This window comes from Amphiura filiformis, chromosome 3 (genome assembly GCF_039555335.1).
Source record: "Amphiura filiformis chromosome 3, Afil_fr2py, whole genome shotgun sequence".
Taxonomy (NCBI): Eukaryota; Metazoa; Echinodermata; class Ophiuroidea; order Amphilepidida; family Amphiuridae; genus Amphiura; species Amphiura filiformis.
In genome coordinates, this window is record NC_092630.1 from 11,552,130 (window position 1) to 11,571,275 (window position 19,146).

Sequence of the window (19,146 nt, forward strand, 5' to 3'; positions counted from 1 at the left end):
CTGACACTCCCCCGACAGAGGTCCAGTAAACTTATTTTTGAAGATGGTAATCTTGAGAAGCAATATCCACCTAAAACAAACTATGGACACCAAAACGGCGTCATACACACTGGCAGCCAGACTAGTATTACAGTTTCTGTCAGAGCCCCGTGTAGTTGATGCATGCTCTCAGCGTTCCGTCAGATCACATAATAACCTTGCTGAGAAAGTTCCCATTGTCAGCCACAAGAGATCATTTCTATCCTTTTCAGCCAGCATATAGCGTGTTATGCAACTCTTTATCTTGGCGCGACCCTCAGCCTCAGCACTACCACTAACCACCAGTAATGGAACACTTGGTAATGGTATTTCCGGATATCAAAATATGACAGTATAATTTCACTGCGGTATATATGTTTGTGTTGATTAGTCCTTATCTAAATTCATGTTTTCATCAACATTTCCATTTTTGATTGTATGAAATTGAAGAATTTGCGGACTTTTAATGCCCTTCCAGTGAACACAAGTCTATTCCTACCCAGGAAAATATGCATGAGGCATCACTGGAGTTGGAACAGATAATAAGTTTAAAATCAAGTTTATACCATACAGAAAATAAATGACCTAACACAACAGTGCAACGGGTTCCCAGTAGTTTTACTCAATTGCGAGCATGCAAAGTGTCCCGTTACTTTGGTGGTTGGTGTAGATGACATCTATTAATGTCTTGATTAACCTTGATAAAACAAAAAGAAACTCCCCCGGTTCCTGCTCCGGGGAAACAATAAAGGCCGGCCCTTCCACTCGAATATTGGGGTTTATGAGCTTCTCACAGGACTTTCATAGTTCATACAGAGACATATCAAAAGACCCCAGATCAAGACAACTTCAATTGTTATGAAATACACACACACTATGTAGTACCAACTACAACCCGCCAACATCACCCCACTACATTACTACGCGTTCTTACCCTAATCGCAAAAGAGATCTCATAACTCTAACGCTGGATGGTTGAGATCATCTTAAAGTCTCGACTAACTGCAGCTTCCGAATTCACGGCGGATACAATGGCAATGCAATAAAGCGTTGCACGGGGATGTATGGCGTATCGGTATAGACGAATCCAAATTTACGCATTCCTGCACCTCAATGGCAGCCATTAGCTCCATCTCACCTAAACTGTGAAATGATGCGGTCTTGGAGGGTATTTTAAACTGCATTCTATCACCCGTGCTACACGTAGACAAAAGAATGATGACAGTTTACAACACAAAAGAATCTAACTTCGAATTTTTAGCGGCTTTAATCCACCCAATTGGGCAGTCACAAAACCAGTTAGGTGCTGCGGGGACCCAAAAATGGCCGACAAAATCCTGACCATGACTTGGCTCGTTGGATTCGTCTATAGTTCGTGTGTACAGTCAACAGTCTGTATTGATGTAGTGGTTCATAATATTCTATGCTGAATTGGATTCTTATTTGTATTAATTTATTGTATCTATACGCATGGCCTTTACTTGAACTTGCGTAAATTGTATTACTATTTTCATATAATGCATTTTCATAGGGAGATCAGGGATAAAGAAAGTAACTTAAATTATTAGACCATTTTCTTTTGTGATACACAGTATTGATAAAACTTAAAAAAACCAAAAAACTTGCAAACTTTACAATATGAAAATATTCCTACGCAAGTTCAAGGTCACAATATTAATATTCAGCAGGAAATAACATCAAGGGAGACACCATTTGACTTACAGAGGATAGTTGGAATTTAAAAACAATTCCCCACTGTATGAGTAAAGAAACCAAAAAAACTTCCCTTTAAAAACCCACCAATATTTAAAACTTTCCCCAACAACTGTGTGTAGGCATATACAATGTATGAAAACTAAAACCTACGCAATACCTAATGTTAAAAGAACCCACCTATTTTGCCCAACCTCAACTGGCCCCTGGAAGTTAAATGGTACGTCCCTAACCACTTTACAAACTGGCAATTATACCAATACGTCACTCATCTTATTAAGTGCAGCATTATTGTAAATCGCCATGTTGGTATCATGAATTTTCTTGCTTGACGTAAATTTATGAAACTTTATACATTTCTAGAACCACAAGTGATTGATTATGTGAAACACGGAAACCACAGGAGTTTGGATATTAATAAGCGCAATTCCTTTAAATATGATGTACATTATATATAGTACACTATAGGCAATTTGGCGAACTGAACCATCCTCTCCATTTTGTGGATAACAGCCGAGCCAGATCACCTTTGAGATTGGATAAGTACGTGTAGCAAATTATAGTGATTTTGGTGGTGGGTTTGTTCATTATTTTATTTTGTTATTTATTAATTTTATTAATTTTAGTTTATCTTATTTATTTATTTATTTATTTTTGATTTCCGGTTCCCGCAGTTTTTGGCGGCCCTTTGATTAAATCCGTTTGTCATGGGGAATTCCCCGTAGCTCCCCGTTCACGTCATGTATGCTGCATGCAATATACCATTGTTCACACATAAATTGCAAAACGGCTGGTAATACATCACTGAAATGAAAGAGAAAGGTATATCAACTTGTGGGGAAATACGTAAAACACAGACAGTATGAGCTAGTATGCATATGGACAAGAAACATTGTAGGTACAAAATTAGGTAAAGTTCAATGACTAAAATATCCAATTCCGAAGCCGAAGTGTATAACCTACAACAGGGACCATCCAGAATCAATATTTTGATACTAAGCTAGTATTAAAGGGTCATTCAGGAATCCGTCAATCCCAAACTTCACTATATTCCCCACGCATGTATTTTTGTTCACTTTTAAAATAAACACTCCCAAAAAGTAATTACCCTTTCATTACGAGGCAATAACTAAAACTTTATTATCTATGCATCCAATTTTAAAACTGAACTACCAAAGAGAAGGCCAGTTTTGTTTGGCAAATGTTGATGTCAAATAGCAAAAAATGTGTTGCCATGGTGACCCTTTGAATGAAAAAGATGCAGATTTAAAAGTTGCACCTTAACCCAATCCAAACGTTACTGTTCGTTATTGGTCACCGCGGGTCTTCCTTGACCCCTCATGTAGAATGGATTGGGTCACTGATTTGACAATTTTTTGAGTGCAACTTTTGATTCTGTATCTTTTTTCATTCAAAGTATCAGCATGGTTACAAATTTAGAGCTATCCAGACAAATGAGATATCAAACTTTGCCTAACTAAAATGGGTTTCTTTTTGCTGCTTCTGTTTTTGAAATTGGATGCAGAGATTTTTTGTTATTGCCTCGTTATTAAGGGGGTAATTACTATTTGGGATCATGTTTATTTACTATTGTAGTAACTAACTATTACAGTGAATAAGCTATAATAGACACCATTGTTTCATGTCAAGACAGACAATCCTTAAAACTATGTCCCGTGCATAAGGAATATTCCATGCAATGCAAATAGGGGACGCGACACGCGACGTGATGGCCATAAAGAAAATTTTAAGGGTATATTTCCTCGTTTTATCGACCATTTTAAGCGATCTGAGACAATTTGTCAGATTTCCGTGCTTCTCCACCGATCTCTGAAAGTCCCTTTAATCGACGATACAATAACCGGACCATTCAAGGTCGAGTGCGCTTATTCAAATCGCAGTACATTATTATATTTGATATTCTAAGAATATAAATATTGATAATAATTTGTTTCACCAGATCACATGCAGCTGAAATCAAAGCATGATACCATGGCAACTTCGGGATGTGTCGTTGACAGTGATGCCTATTACAGATGCTATAAAGCTCTTCATCTAGTCACACATGAGGCCATACCGTGTGTAGATCAATGTCTCCAAGTATGGCAAGGTAATCAGGCATTGCCACCGTGTACAACAGGACAGTGCTCATCTGGTAAGAAACCCAAACAACCAACCTCATGTCAGAGCTGTGAAGATTGGGGCAAAATTCTTCAAGCAGCCGCCTATAAATCACAAATCACTTGGTCTAATGTGAGTTCTACAAATTTGAGTAAAAGCCATGTCGAGGTAGCCAAAGCATTTGTGTTGAGACTTCAACGACAAAAAACTTACACCAAGATAGTCGACTTGGATTCAGCTAGTCTGCTCATGATCATGACGAGGTTTCAACCATTTCACGGAGGGGATCAAACAAGTTTTGAAGTTATTCAAAAGGTAAGAGAACTCATTCAGAACAAGCAGGTGTTCATTTCTATAAACAAAACAAAAATCAAATCAGGAGGTGTAGCACGTTGTATTGTATTTGATCTAATGCTTCTTGAAACAAAAAGATCAGCATCTCTGATTTAGTTTGAAATGACAATGATGAATGAATCTTCTACAGTTTCTGATTTCTGTATCACAATGCCGTTTGTTTGGTGTTACTTATGATAATATAAAACTAGACAGTTAGCAACCTGGACAACCGATTCTTTTGTTATGCAAGGCCCACTCAGTCATTTAATGTGGCAATACAAACGATCGAATTTGGTGTTGAAACGAGCTAAATTTTGAGTTACACCTTTTCAATGTAAAATTAATTTTCTCGGCCAAATGAAGTGCAATCATTTTCATTTTTTCAGTAAATGTCAGGTCAAATTGTAGTGCTTGATACTTATGGTTTTTTTCAAATCCTAGTGTTAAACTTAGGCGTGAAATTCAGTCATTTCGTGTAAGATTTTCGATTTTGATAGGCTTAAACTCTGCCCGCGAGCCTTTTCTTGGATCAACCTTTTAGCTTTTCAAAGTAATATAGTTCGCTAATGAAGGATTTTTCCCAACTTTCTAACGCACATCACCGTGAGCGATATATCATAGTTTTGTCAGAATTTACGTTTTGATTTCACCATTTTTTCACCGGCTGAAATTTTTTCAAAATCAACGCGTGAAATATAAGGCTAATGATACTAGCATTGTGGATCGATATCCCTGGGTTTAATAGGAATACCGGCATGATACAGTGTTGCCAGAACTTCAATATAGCAACGAAATTCCCAGGCCTAATAGCGCTCCTATACTGATCATGTTTATAGCACGATGAGGATATTTCATCATCACGTGAGTGATTCGGACCAATGTGTTGAAATTTGCTTCTCCTCAAAACAACTTTGCCCGAAGGCTTACATGCAATTGGGCAATATTTTAAACAAAACTTTCTTTTACAAAACATTATATTACGCTGTATGTTTTATGATCAAGCAAACTGTTTGGAACACACTTCCAAAGAAATAACCTTCGTAACGCCCGGCGTAACGCCCCAGACTTTCGTTATTTAAACGCCAGAAATAGATTGTCCTTATAAGAACCATCAGAGATTGTGGCTTATAAGAACCGTTCATTATCATTGTTAACTTAAACAGGTTTTTGTTTTTAAACATCTTTATAAATTGATTGTTTTTATGTTTGTTTGTAAATTTCGTGCTTTACGCGCTTTGAGTTCCTCATCAGAGATTGTGCCTTATAAGAACCATTCATTTTCATTGTTAACTTAAACAGGTTTTTGTTTCAAGCAATTATTTAAAATTGCTTGCCTAAAAACAGAATAACTTGGATGTTAATACTTGACGTAGTGTTTCAATTGTCATGAATGTGACTGGGTATGGTGCCTTTTGTTTGTGTTTGTTTGAAACTGCTTTTGGAAACCCACCGAAAGTCATAGGCCCTAATGAAGCAGCCAAAACAATACCAGGTTAAACATGGAAGTTTATAAAAACTTATTATATGCATTGAAAGTCATGGTTAAAGTGTGTTGATTACCACACCAAAGTTTCCCTACATACACCCCCACTACCCACCTCACACACCTCTGCACCCACCCCACCCTATAGGCCTACATGTACATGATATTACATAATAATATATAGCATAGCTATACATTTAGGTATAGCGCTTAATTATGACAAATATGGTTAGGCAAACCCGAACACTGATGAATCTCTCAGTACAGAAACCCGAACACAAGTCTGAAGGGTGTAATGAAAATGGCAACCCGCGATGGGGGGGGGTAGGTCATACAAAATTCACATGGAGATAAGAGGGACAGAAGATTAAAATCCCCTATAATAACACGCTAATTTTTCTAGGTTTGGACCGTGGATTTTCATGAACCTCAAGCGTGCGTCTCTTAATACGGACTAACCTAGGTAAACAAACACACAGACAGACAAAATGGTTTTCATAATCATGGAATCCATATAAAATGAAATTGCAGGCTATCACGGGAGCAAATTTTAAAATTCACCTCATTTACCAGATAACCCAATTGGGGATTTGGGCTACCAAATCGCTAGTCGGGCAATCTTCATGATCTTTGCTTTTCAATGGAAAATTGCCCTGGATGACAACAATGAAAATATCGACTATTTCTGCTGGTTGCGCACGAGATAAAAGCACCGAGTTTGACATTTTCAGAGCATGAAGGGAAAAGGGTAAAATAAAAACGGAAATTCTGACAAAACTATAATATATAGACCCACACGATGTGCTTTACAGAGGTGGGAAATATCTTTCTTTAGCAAACTATATTAGTTTGAGACGCTAAAAAATCAATTCCGTAAAAAGCTCGCAGGCGAACTCAAGGCCTATAAAAATCAAAAATATCACACTAAAAGATACAATTTGATGCTTAATTTTAACACTAGGATTTAAAAAAAATGTATATCCAAGCACCAAGTTTTTAACTGACATTACTGAAGAAATTTTTTCATAGCAAAAAGGTGTATCTCTGAATTGTGCTGATTTTAACATGTATCGATCGACTTTTAGCGCGACTAAGCATTTCTAAAGAATCGGTTGTCCAGGTAGGTGACTGTAGACTCTCTCTCAAAACTAAGGCCTCTTAAACGTTCATCATGAAGTACCGTAAAGTTTTGCCTAATGGCACATGCGCTCCCTTGACACAAGTGGAATTTTAGGCACAAAATAAAAGTGCCCTCCCGTACAGGGTGTTAATTGACTGCATGACGCGCACTTCCAACCTTTGCTGTGCTCTCCCTACCTAACCCCTCTTTCTCCCTGCATGCCCTTGCCTTCCTCCCGCATGTTACTTACCCTTTGCTTGCTTTGCTATTCTTACTATACTATAAGGTTGTAGGCGCAGGAGGCAATACCATCAGCCCTCCTGTTCCTAATCGCCTCTCTGTAGTTACCAACCCCCACGTTCACGAAGATTGCTAGTCAATCGCGTATCACCTGTTACGGCTTTGCCTTGCGGCATAGTTAACAGACAGGGGCTCTGGGGGCAATACTCTATGACCTGAAGGCTGTTGGAGCAGTCTGAAGGTTATAGAGTATTGCTTGCTCGCTGTAGTGACATCTTACAGTTTCAAGAAATCTACATTAAACATCTGTAGTGACCTGTAGGGTGAGAAGTCAAGGTCCTTCGCTCTACCATGGTAAAAGACCACTGAATCCGAAAAACCATGAAGAAATCCAATAGCACTCGGGTTAAAGCCCCGACTAATAGACTAACTCCACGACCTCAGAGCCTGCAGGAAGCAGAGCATCATGATGCATCAGCCCCAAACCTAATCGGAAGGAATGATGGTCCTCCTACAGCAGGGCGAACACCATCCCGAGCCCCAATTAGAAGGACTGATGCTGACAAACCTGATGGGAATAGAGCCTTATTAAATGCGAAAAAAACCATAGGTATAGGTACGTGGAATGTAAGGACACTCCACCAAGAGGGGAACTTGGAACACCTTTTACATGGGTTAGATCATCTGCAATGGGAAATACTTGGGATCTCAGAAACCCACTGGTGCGACTCAGGGGAGTTTACGAAAGATGGGTATCAAATATTGAGCTCAGGAAATGAGTCCATCCACAGAAAAGGAGTTGCTATCATCCTCAACAAGACAGCTCAACGATCACTGATGGGTTATAACCCAATCTCAGAGAGACTGATATCAGCCAGACTTCGCACGCAAATTGGTGCAGCGACAATTATTCAAGCGTATGCTCCAACTTCCTCATCAACCGAAGAAGAAGCGGATCAATTTTATGATCAGCTGCAACAGACTATTGACAATACACCTTCACAAGACATCTTGATCACAATGAGAGATTTTAATTCCAAAGTTGGAACTGACTGGGAATCATGGAATGGAATACTTGGTAAATTTGGATATGGAGAGTCCAATGAAAGAGGAGAAAGGCTGCTAAACTTTTGTGCACAAAATGACCTGTGTATTTCTAACACCTGCTTCAAGCAGAAAAATTAAAGCAGAGAGTGGACGTGGGAGTCCCCAGATGGTAAAACCAAGAACAAGATTGATTTCATCCTGATAAAGCAAAGGTGGAAAAGTAGCATTTCTATGGCCAGAAGTTTTCCCAGTGTTGACACAGGTTCCGACCACCAATTACTCGCCAACGTCAAGCTTAGACTTAAAGTCAAGCCCAAACCATTGAGACAGAGTAAATATGACATTCAAAAACTTCAGGATTCTGCAACCAGAAGTTCATTTGAGATCCAAATAGGGGGCAGATTTGAACCACTTCTAGATGTACCAGACACAGACCTTGAGGTGGAGGACCTATGGGACTCAATAAAACAAAGCTTCAAGGAAACATCTGAAAACGTACTAGGCCTCAAGAAACCAAAGCCACAAAAGCCTTGGATTTCAGCAGAAGTACTCAAATTATGTGACGAAAGGAGAGAGATTAAGCAACAAAAGCTTACAGACAACTAAAAAAACAGTAGATACAACTTCCTGAATAGAGAGATCAAAAGACAGTCAAAACAGTGTAAGGACATCTGGATCAACAATCTGTGCAAGGAGGTAGATCATTGCCACCAAGCCTCTAAAACTAGACAGGTCTACCAAACAATCAAAACCCTAACAGGGAAACAAACTCTCCGGATGAAAAGTGTAAAAGATAAAGCAGGAAGTATTCTCACTGACGAGGAAAAAATCAAGGATAGATGGAGAGAAAAATGACTTGTATAACATGCCAGGTCCAACTGACTCAACCATACTACAGACATTATCCAGTACTCAATCCAGTGATCCTGAACCAGGAATACTCAGAGAGGAAGTGGAACTAGCCTTGAAACACCTTAAGGAAGGGAAAGCAGCTGGACATGATGGTATCACAGCAGAGGAATTAAAAGCTGCTGGTGATACAGGAATAGACATGATTCATAAATTATGCCGAAGGATCTGGGAATCCGAATGTGTACCAGAGGACTGGGGCAAAGCAATCATTGTCCCCATTTTCAAAAAGAAGGACAAATTAGACTGTGCCAACTATAGAGGCATAAGCCTACTAAGTCTCGCAGGGAAAGTCTTCTGCAGCATACTTCACAGCCGGATGAAAAAGCAAACTGAGGAGATACTCTCCGAATCACAAGCAGGGTTTAGACCAGGCCGTAGCACTGTTGACCAGCTTTTTACACTAAGACAAATAACAGAAAAATACACCGAAATAGACAAGGCGCTGTATCTCTGCTACATAGATTACCAGAAGGCCTTTGACACCGTGTGACAAGATGGACTATGGGCAGCAATGAAGCACCTAGGTTACCCGGACAAGATAGTTCGACTCTTACAGGCTTTGTATGGCACATCGAAAAGTGCAGTGAGGGTGGACAAAGATATCACAGAGTGGTTCAGGACTGCCACAGGAGTAAGGCAGGGTTGCATCCTATCGCCACAGTTATTCAACATACTACTGGAATTAGTCATCAGTTTAGCAATCCAGGACCTGGACACTGGCATCAAAATCCAAGGCAAAACCCTCAACAATCTGCGGTTTGCCGATGACATTGTTTTAATGGCAGATTCAGAGGAAGATCTTCAATCACTTGTAACTCTAGTCCACACTCAAAGCAAGAAATTTGGCCTCACTCTAAATAAGGGGAAAACTGAAGTTCAGATCATTAACAAGGTCAGCCACCCAATAACCATCTTCATAGAAAGTGACCAACTGAAGCAAGTCCAAACCTTCACCTACCTGGGAGGAGTTATCACAGAGAATTCAACCAGTACGGAAGACATCAAACGGAGGATTGGACTGGCAATGGGAAGCATGCGGAAGTTAACCACAATATGGAAGTCAAAAGAAATTAGTATCAACACAAAATGGAACTCTACCAGGTGCTAATCTTGTCAATAGCAACATATGGGGCAGAAGCTTGGACGCTTAAGAAAAGAGACGAGAAGAGATTGTTGGTGTTCGAGATGTCTTGTTTAAGGTGGATAATGGGAGTCTCCAGAAGAGATAGGCTACGGAACACATCAATAAGAGAGGCAACAAGCAGCCAGGTCACAATACTAGACAAAATCAAAGCCAAACAACTGTTCTACTTTGGACACATCGTACGGATGCCAAAGGACAGATACCCTAAATATGCCCTTGCAGGTAGAATACCTGGACACAGGCCTAGAGGTAGACCCCCAAAGCGCTGGCTTGACAACATAAAAAGCAGCTGCCAAGAACTTGGGATTACATCAATCTACAATGCAAGGAGTATGGTCACAAACAGAGGCATATGGACTTCCATGGTGAAACGGCTGCTAGCTCCAAGGTTCCCAGGATCCGAGGGAGGAAAGCAATAAGTCCAAGTAAGTCCAAGTCCCGTACAAATCCCACCAGCAAGTAAAGGCACATACCCTTAATTCTTGTTGGATTATTGTCAGAGGAGAGAGCTCTGTATTTGTACGTGAAATTTACTCCAAAGTATTAAAAAGAGCACATGTGCGCCATTGGGTGAATCTTAACGGTATTATGATATTTTTACCTAGTACAAAATAATTGGTGTCGAATTCAAATTCTCTAATATAGGTTGCAGAAATCAGGAACGACCTATCTCACATGAGAGTGGCAGACAGCATGCAGATAGGCGACAGCAAGGTGAAGGAATACTTCGGGAATCTCAATGCTATGGTAGATTGTCTGGTAACACTACATCCTACACATTTCACTGCCCCACAAGATGTCAAAGACGAACTTACGAAGGTAAGAGATGTGCAAGTTGCGATAATCAAATGTCATTGTATAAAATAGATTTCATATGCAAGTTGAGGTAATCAGATATCATTCAGCTTAATTATATTCTGGATCGCGAGATCTATGACAAATACTTGCTTTTCATGAACCCTGAAAACACAATATAAGTTGCAATTTATGGCCACATTAAATTAAGATATTGGAAGCACAGCCTTTTGATGATCGCATGATGTTTGTTGAACATTATACTATTTTATTTTACCCATACTAATGGACCCACAAAAGGGGACATAATAATTAAATAAGTCAAATATTAAGAAATGCCCATTCATATTATTTTGTTATTTGGCTGATTATCAATAGAAATATACTATATACGAACTTACACAACTGTATAAATATATCATTGTTCAGATTCAACAGGAGCCGGTTACTGCTGCCATGCGAGAAGAAATACAGATTCAGTTGAGCCGGGAAATAGAACAGATACGGAAAGACGTACACGGAATATCCATAACGACAGAGCAGACGCGGGAAGACTTACAGGCAATCTCACTAACGACAGAGCAGACGCGGGAAGACTTACAGACAATCTCACTAACGACAGAACAGACACGGAAAGACGTACAGGCAATGAAATCAGGTCAGCAAAATAGTCTAGTAATGTGTACCTGACATTTAATTTCTTAGTACCATCTTTACATGTGTTGCCTCTATTTTACATGTACATGTATTACATTTTGCTTGTACATTATGACAGTGTTTGAACTTTATAAGAAAGTAGTCTAAGGCTAAAGGTTTGACGATAACCGCGATAATTTACTGGTTTGTCATTGACATTGAAGGTCTCACCTATTTCGAGTTTATTCTCACGAGCTCCAGAATTGTCATTTGTCACTAGGTATAAATAATACGTTGTCATATTTAGAGGTTAATAACTTTGCATCGGTTATTTGGAGGGCATTGTGAAAAATCTAAACATTTTGCCTTTGGAACCGAGGAATATCCCGAGGGCGCAGCCCCGAGGATATTCGAGGTCCAAAAAATGTTTAGATTTTCACAATGCCCGACATATAACTTTCGATGCAAAGTAATAACCTCATTCCTCTTTCGTCACTTTGATCTTTTAACTTTACAAAATAACACAAAATTTTCCTCAAAAATAAACAATTTTTACATCTTCCCTTTCCCAAAATCGATCAGGCTAAAACAAAACGACCAATAACAAAAGTGCGTATCAGAATCTGTGCAAATATGGTAGCGCGCAATCCAAATACGGCAGCCAGCGCGCGCGCAGTTCGTTGGACGCACAATACGGCGCACGCAGAAGTCAATTGTGTGCGACATTGGAACAATTACGCATTTTGCGGTCAATTGTGAGATATTAATGACCTCGATTTGCGTTCGCGTTTTCACAAATAATAAAATATGATTGGATCGCACGCATCGCGTTTATTAATGAGGTTATGAATATATAGTAAAAGTGGCAAAAACGGATTTTGGACAATTCTATACAAAAGTTGAGTGTTTTAGCTACAACGTGGTATTAATAAAAATTCCGTCAAATTGCAACTTTATCGTCAAGAGATTAGAGAATCAATTTTCTTGGTAAAATTATGTCACTAACTCAAGTTATATTGAGTAACTCAATCCCTTTGAATATGAGTGGTTCGATTCCAGGTCAAGTTGTGCCAAATGACCCGACTGGACCTCAATATTGAATTTGGTGACTCATTAGGAAAAGATTCCATTAAATGTGCACGCATATTAATTCAGTTATTGGAATTGTTTTTGTCGCCAACAGGTATGTCACAACCAACAGTAGCACCAAAAATCAGCTTTGATTTGATTTGGCAGAGTGTCAGAAGGAACTGAGAGAATTCTACCTGGCTGAAATGAGTCAAGTACCGCTACTACAGTGGGTACCAGGTCACACAAAAGATATGAAAACTATCTTTGTTGATCCTGTGTTGGTAAAAAAAGACGTAAGAAAAGAAGAATCGACCATGTCTCATGATATCTTTACACAGCCCATGAGCGGAGAAGCCTCACGCGTATTGAGCGATGAGGATTTGATAGCTCTTCACGATATTGAAGGTACAATATCAAAGAGGGTTCTCGTGCATGGTAAAGGGGGTACAGGAAAAAGTACAGTAGCCTCGAATCTCGCATATAAATGGGCGATGAAAAATTGTAGGCCGACACTGTCTAAGATGTCACTAGTATTTGTAATCAGGATGCATGAAATACAAGATAGTAATAACCGTTTGGTAGATATCATATTTCAACAAATTTTATCTGATGTTAGTAAAGTGTCAAAAGAGGGTCTTATGTCATACATTGAGTCTAATGCTGACGAAATCTTACTTATTTTAGATGGTATGGATGAGGACAGTTCACAAAGTCTTCAAGATCAATCTTGTGAGCTCAGTCGGATACTGCAATTCAGAAAAATGCGCAACGTTTGTGTTATACTGACCACCCGACCCGACCAAGTTAGTTCCCTAGGCAACCACCTAAAATACTATACCCAGGTAGAATTAGAAGGTTTTTCTCCAAGTAACATTGAACTTTATGTCAAGAAGTATTTCAAAGATTTCAAAAATGACAGCGAAATGGGGTACAAATTAGTTGCGAAACTGAATGGTGATATGAATATCAAAGCTTTAGCATCCATACCAGTTCTACTTCTGATGATGTGTTTACTTTGGGGAATCAATCAAAGATTACCAAAGACAAAGACACAACTCTATCGAAAAACTATCTTCCATCTGTGGAGGATATACAAAAGAAAGGAGGGAGAGGATCCTTCATCAGATGACGAATCAGGTGATGATGAACATTGTGATGAGTTGAATGACCTGATTTTTAAATTAGGTAAAATAGCCATACATCGTAGTAGCGTACACAACGACGTAGGTTTATTATACAGAGTCTTGTTCAAGAATGACTTTGAGAAGGACGTTTTGAAGCTAGGCTGTAGGGTCAATATATTGAGCACTGGAACATTACGAATGGATCTCAAAAAGAAAACATATGTTACCTTCTTACACGTATCACTAGGTGAATACTGTGCCGGAGTGTATCTCGCAAGAGTAATAGCTACATCACAGAGAGAATCTGACAAGTTACTGAGCAATCTGTACTGGATGCGTGGTGATAACCAGAGGGTTTTCGTTATTCCCAATACAGTTGATTTTTGCTGCGGTACAAATCCAAATGCAACACGTATTGTTCTTGAGTACTTGGTCAAGATGTTTGAACCCATAAATTTCCCGAATATCACCCACCATTTAAGTCATATTTATGAAAGCCAAATGTGCGTTGAAAAAGTTTTAGAGCTCACACCATTGTACTCACGTGTCAGAAATCCACATCTTGCAATTACCAAGGGAAGCGCTCCTTATATTCAGTACGTGTTAGAGCTGCTTAAGTCATCGACAAATACGGGTCTGCTTTCCATGCTGACACAGCTTGATATATATACTGGTATTACTCCATGGCTTTCCTCACTTCTTGAATGCACAAAAGACCTTAAGACGTTTTGTTTGGATCTAAACAAACCCCCTGCGGTTTTTCAGGCTTTAAGTGACCTTCCAAACCTACAGGAACTAATTTTCGACAGTGATTCCTTAAAGAAAATTGACGTAGACCTTACAAACTTGCTGACCTTGCTAACCAAAAAGAAGAGAAAACTAATCAATTTTACAGTGGTTGGATTTTTATTTGACGCAGCACAAATGGCACGATTTCTTACCGTGAGTAATTCCATTTCTTCCTTACATCTTTGCGGTACAATTTTTTGCCCTACAGTAGCCGATGACATAATGAAGGCTATTCCTCACCTTGTAAGCCTCAAAGGTTTGGGAATGTGGTCATTTCCTATGAGTGTTAACGTAGTACTGCATCTCAGAGCAGTTATGTCACAGCTAGTATACCTTCGTCTTCCATATTGCAGACTCCGTGAAGAACATCTGATGGTCCTGTTTTCCTTCCTGAACGAAGCACAGGCATTAACATATTTAGATTTGTCAGGCAATTTGTTTACTGCGCGTTCAGTGATTTCCCTAGTCAGATGTATTAGGGAAATTCATAACCTGAAGAAATTGATTCTGAGAATGACCGGCTTGGGTGATGAATGTGCATGTATACTAGGCAGATGTCTCCTCCATAAGACGACACTGCAAACCCTTGATCTTGATTACAATTTTATTGGTCCACGTGGAAGACATGAGTTATGTCTTGTGTATCTGTTAATGTATTTGAGGAAGACGTTTGCTTCCCAGTAGAATGGGAGGCGCTCACACTTTGCCGTATTCTTTTCCGTTGTGTAAGTAAGTTGCGAGGTTTACTAGATTTTCTTGTGTATATCTATTAATTTTGCTGTGGTATTTTTGCAACAAAGGGAGTGTTCCTAAATAATTTGGTGGGGGGGGGGGGGAGGGATGGAAAAGTTGGAACCTCTAACGTCAAAAATTGTCAAACCCCCTAAAAAAAGGGGGGATTTTTTTGATCCCCCTTTTTATGGTCTAAACCATTTTTGATCCTCCCTTCATGTCCTAAAAAGAAATATACGTCATTAACAGCGGCGTAGATTTCTTTTTGATATTGGCGGATGGGGTTCAAGACAATTTCTCGAAGTTTAGTGAATCCAGCACCTTTTGGCAACAAAATCATATTATAGTACAAAAGCGCGGGAAGCGCGCAAAAATTTTGCCATATTGAAGCTAAACTGGTGATATACGGTATGGTATTAAACTGGGATGAATTCGCGCAAAGCGCAAAAATATTAGTAACACCTGACAGGAAGGTTTTGCGGGTCATTTTAAGCCGAAGTAATGAGGTAAAATGAAAGAAACTGACTTACTATCTTGGCTCCTTAACCAAGGAGCTCAATGTGCTCTATTCCAGAAAGTACAGCACTAATTTTTTGGAATTAAAAAACAATATTTTCCTGTTTTGCCAAATAAAACATAGCTAAACTCTAATCATTAAGTTAGTTCTAACTGGCAATGAAAGTCAAATTTTAATATTTCTGCAATTTGAGGGAAAATGTGCCAAAACATGCCTTTTTGCATGTTTTCTTACAATTGTAGCCACAAAATTGTTAGACTTGGTGCAAATCTAAGCAACCAAAATCTTGAGTATAAGGCTAAGTGTTAGCTCATAATTCTGATATTTTATGATATTGTTGTTAATTGTTTATGAAAAAGATTAGAAAATGTGTCTTCCAAAAATTAGTATGCGTAACTTGAAAACAGTCCTTGTACAAGTCTTTGGGCTTGATTGTCACAGCATACGAAAAATGCCTTAAAAATGCATGTTTTTGGCCCTTATTCCCAAAAATGTCCCAATATTAAATTTTGACTTTCATTGCCAGTTAGAACTAACTAAAGGATTAGGATTTAGCTATGTTTCATTTGGCAAATCTGGATAATATTTTTTGAACCTCCAAAAATTAGTTCTATCTTTTTCTGGAATAAGGAGTATGTGATGAACCTGACGAGTTGATCGTTAATGAGGGCGAAGCATAAATGGCAATTATTTAAAAATACTGGAAAATGTCTTACTATATAACTTCAGGCATTTTAATTAAAATTCAACATTGTTCCGTTGTCATACAAACACGACGAATTTGATTGAGACATGTGTACCTAAACATTACATGTACAACATGTTACAATGCTGAAAAATATACTATATTCATTTGAAAGGACATAAAAGGAAAATATTCTGAAATGTATTTGTTCCGATCGTTTTTATTCCGAAAACCTTTTCGGACAACAAAACGTGTAGTAGAATGAATGGAAGGAACACTTGTGTGTGCATTTGGTGTAGGTGTATTATGTGTGATTGACATAGTCAACACTTGCGTATAAAGAATTATAATAAATATTTTGGTAATATAAATCATCATGATTGTGTGTTGTTTGATTTGAAGTTATTTCTTTGGTGAAAGAAAATGAGTATGTTTATAGTGAGCCAGATTATCCGTTATTTAGCGTAGAACAATGGCTATTGCCGTATAATCTTTCCGTATACAGCCACCATAAACACCCTCATTGATATACATCGACAACAAGAGTCTTACCAAACCGTTGGGAACAATATGTAGCTTATATGGATGGCCAAGACTGATAAATGCCTTTTGGATAACATTTGCGCGTTTGCCGACTTTTGATTTGCTGATTTCTAGAGTTCAAAAACTGTATGTTTCTTTAAGTTGTGGCAGTTGACCTTTCTGATGTAAACATTCAAGCCAATATAATTATCATGAATTCTAATTGCAAAATTACCATGTAAAATTTGTTGTTTTTTGGTCAAAATGTGACAAAATCACTAAAATAATATATTTCCCCCCCAAATAATGCATTATTAATTAGCATAATTCATCTTTTTTGCTCATGGATATTGAATGGTCATGTGACATAAATTTTCCATAGCAAATATGAAGTTTGTACTCATTTTAATCTCAAAATTCAATTAATAATGACATTTTTGGGTAAAAAACTAAAAAAATCATAAAAAAATGCATTTTTCATATATTTGAACTCAGGATGGAAGATACAATCAATGCCATACATGTTAGTGTTAAAAGTGACAATATATGGTAACACAGTGCCCTGCACTAAAAGGGGAAATCAAACGGCAGTGCCTGATTTGGAGCTGCAACAGGGAGGTAACAAAACAGGGGAAGAGATGATGCCAGGATTGGAGGACGAATTATTTGAGACTGCTAAAATATAACGAAATGAAGCTTTGAATTAAATTTCTTGATCTGTTTTATTTCATGCCTGGTATATTAAACACTGCCAAGATGATACATATCATGTACGGTATGTAATATTTTAAGTAGGCCCTATGTGCTTATTTGAATTTTAACGCATGCCCCATGCTAAAGCATTATACAGTAAGCCAAAAAATTAAGGTACCAGTTGCGTTCACCCCCTGTATATCCCAAACAAAGGCAAACATGTCATAATTGGAACCAACAGCCAATAGCTGCATCTTTCAGCTCGAATTTAAGACCTCATTCGTTGACATTGTCCAAGAAATAAAGACATGACGATCCAAAAACCCAAGGAAGATGCAAATATAAAAGTTGCAGTTTGCCACATTACATGCCCTATTGATTTGTACACAAAGCGTACGCGAACAAGATAACTAGCGCTGTGCTTTCATTGATTAGCACGAAAAACTAGCATCGTGCTTTCATTGATTAGAACACAAAAGTGCAACTTTTTATTTCGTATCTTCATCCGTTTCTTTAATTCTCAACCAATTTCAACAAATAAGGTCTTAAATCAGAGCTAAAAAGTACAGGCATCGGCTGCTTGTTTTAATTTTGACACATTTGTCTTTATTTAGAATATACAGGGGTGAACACAACTGCTACCTTAATTCTTTTGTTTACTGTATAGACCACTTGACATCACTGTTTATCAACAAAGGCGAGGACTCGTCTATCGATATGCTTGAATGAGCCGCTACACTGTTCAATGGCTTTCCTGTACTATATGAAATGTGGCGGGCGATTTAAAATGCACGTGCCCTTAGCAGACTACGATGCGTACGCACACTGCAGGGCAAAGAACAATTGAAATTGCCATAATGCGCGCGCATACTGCCGAGCAATGACGTCAGATGCCAAGTGGTTTATAGTCACTAGCATGCACAAAGTTCTAAACATGCTAAACGGAAACAAGAGCTCAGATGAAAGAACGTCTATGTTCAGCCAGGTTCGGCAAGAAATATTGAGGATTAGGGCCCCTAAGCCATCGGTTAACCAAAGTAAACAGCCCAAGCTGAATCGCACGTTATAACATAACGTCAGCACGAATATCATAATAATAATTAGAAATGCTGAGTTTATGCACAGATCCTGGGGTTTATACATACTAAGACGAATTTTATATAACATTAGAGATATTTGACCTTCAATTTAAAATAATTATTGTACGATGCTGGCGCTGAATGTAATGCCGGGATGTGATGTTGGCATAATCCATACTGCCAAGTGACAGAATCATGAACATGAAGAAGGAAAACGTACGAAGTATCATCTGAATGTTTAAAACTTAAAAATTTAAACTTATTTTAGATATCATTGGCTTATTAGATAATCATGATAAATTTATTTAAAAGTCACCGTTTGTCAAAGAAAGGTTTTCGTTATTATCGGTATCGGTAAAAGCTACGGTA

At 38.4% G+C, this 19,146-nt stretch overlaps 1 protein-coding gene across 1 annotated transcript; it reads left to right on the forward strand.

The window, feature by feature from the left end:
* Positions 1–2,052: 2,052 nt before the first annotated feature.
* Positions 2,053–12,868, forward strand: LOC140148031 (uncharacterized). The gene is made up of 5 exons (XM_072169867.1): positions 2,053–2,274; positions 3,692–4,167; positions 10,780–10,953; positions 11,359–11,587; positions 12,749–12,868. The coding sequence occupies exons 2-5, from the start codon at positions 3,697–3,699 to the stop codon at positions 12,817–12,819; spliced, it is 945 nt and encodes a 314-aa protein (XP_072025968.1). The 5' UTR covers positions 2,053–2,274; positions 3,692–3,696; the 3' UTR covers positions 12,820–12,868.
* Positions 12,869–19,146: the final 6,278 nt, after the last annotated feature.

Excerpts from the sequence above, each read along its gene's own strand:
- LOC140148031 (XM_072169867.1), top strand. The coding sequence starts at position 3,697 with ATGCAGCTGAAATCAAAGCATGATACCATGGCAACTTCGGGATGTGTC. Across the intron at positions 10,954-11,358 it reads TCAAAGACGAACTTACGAAG|ATTCAACAGGAGCCGGTTAC; the intron begins GTAAGAGATGTG and ends ATCATTGTTCAG. Across the intron at positions 11,588-12,748 it reads CGTACAGGCAATGAAATCAG|GTATGTCACAACCAACAGTA; the intron begins GTCAGCAAAATA and ends TGTCGCCAACAG.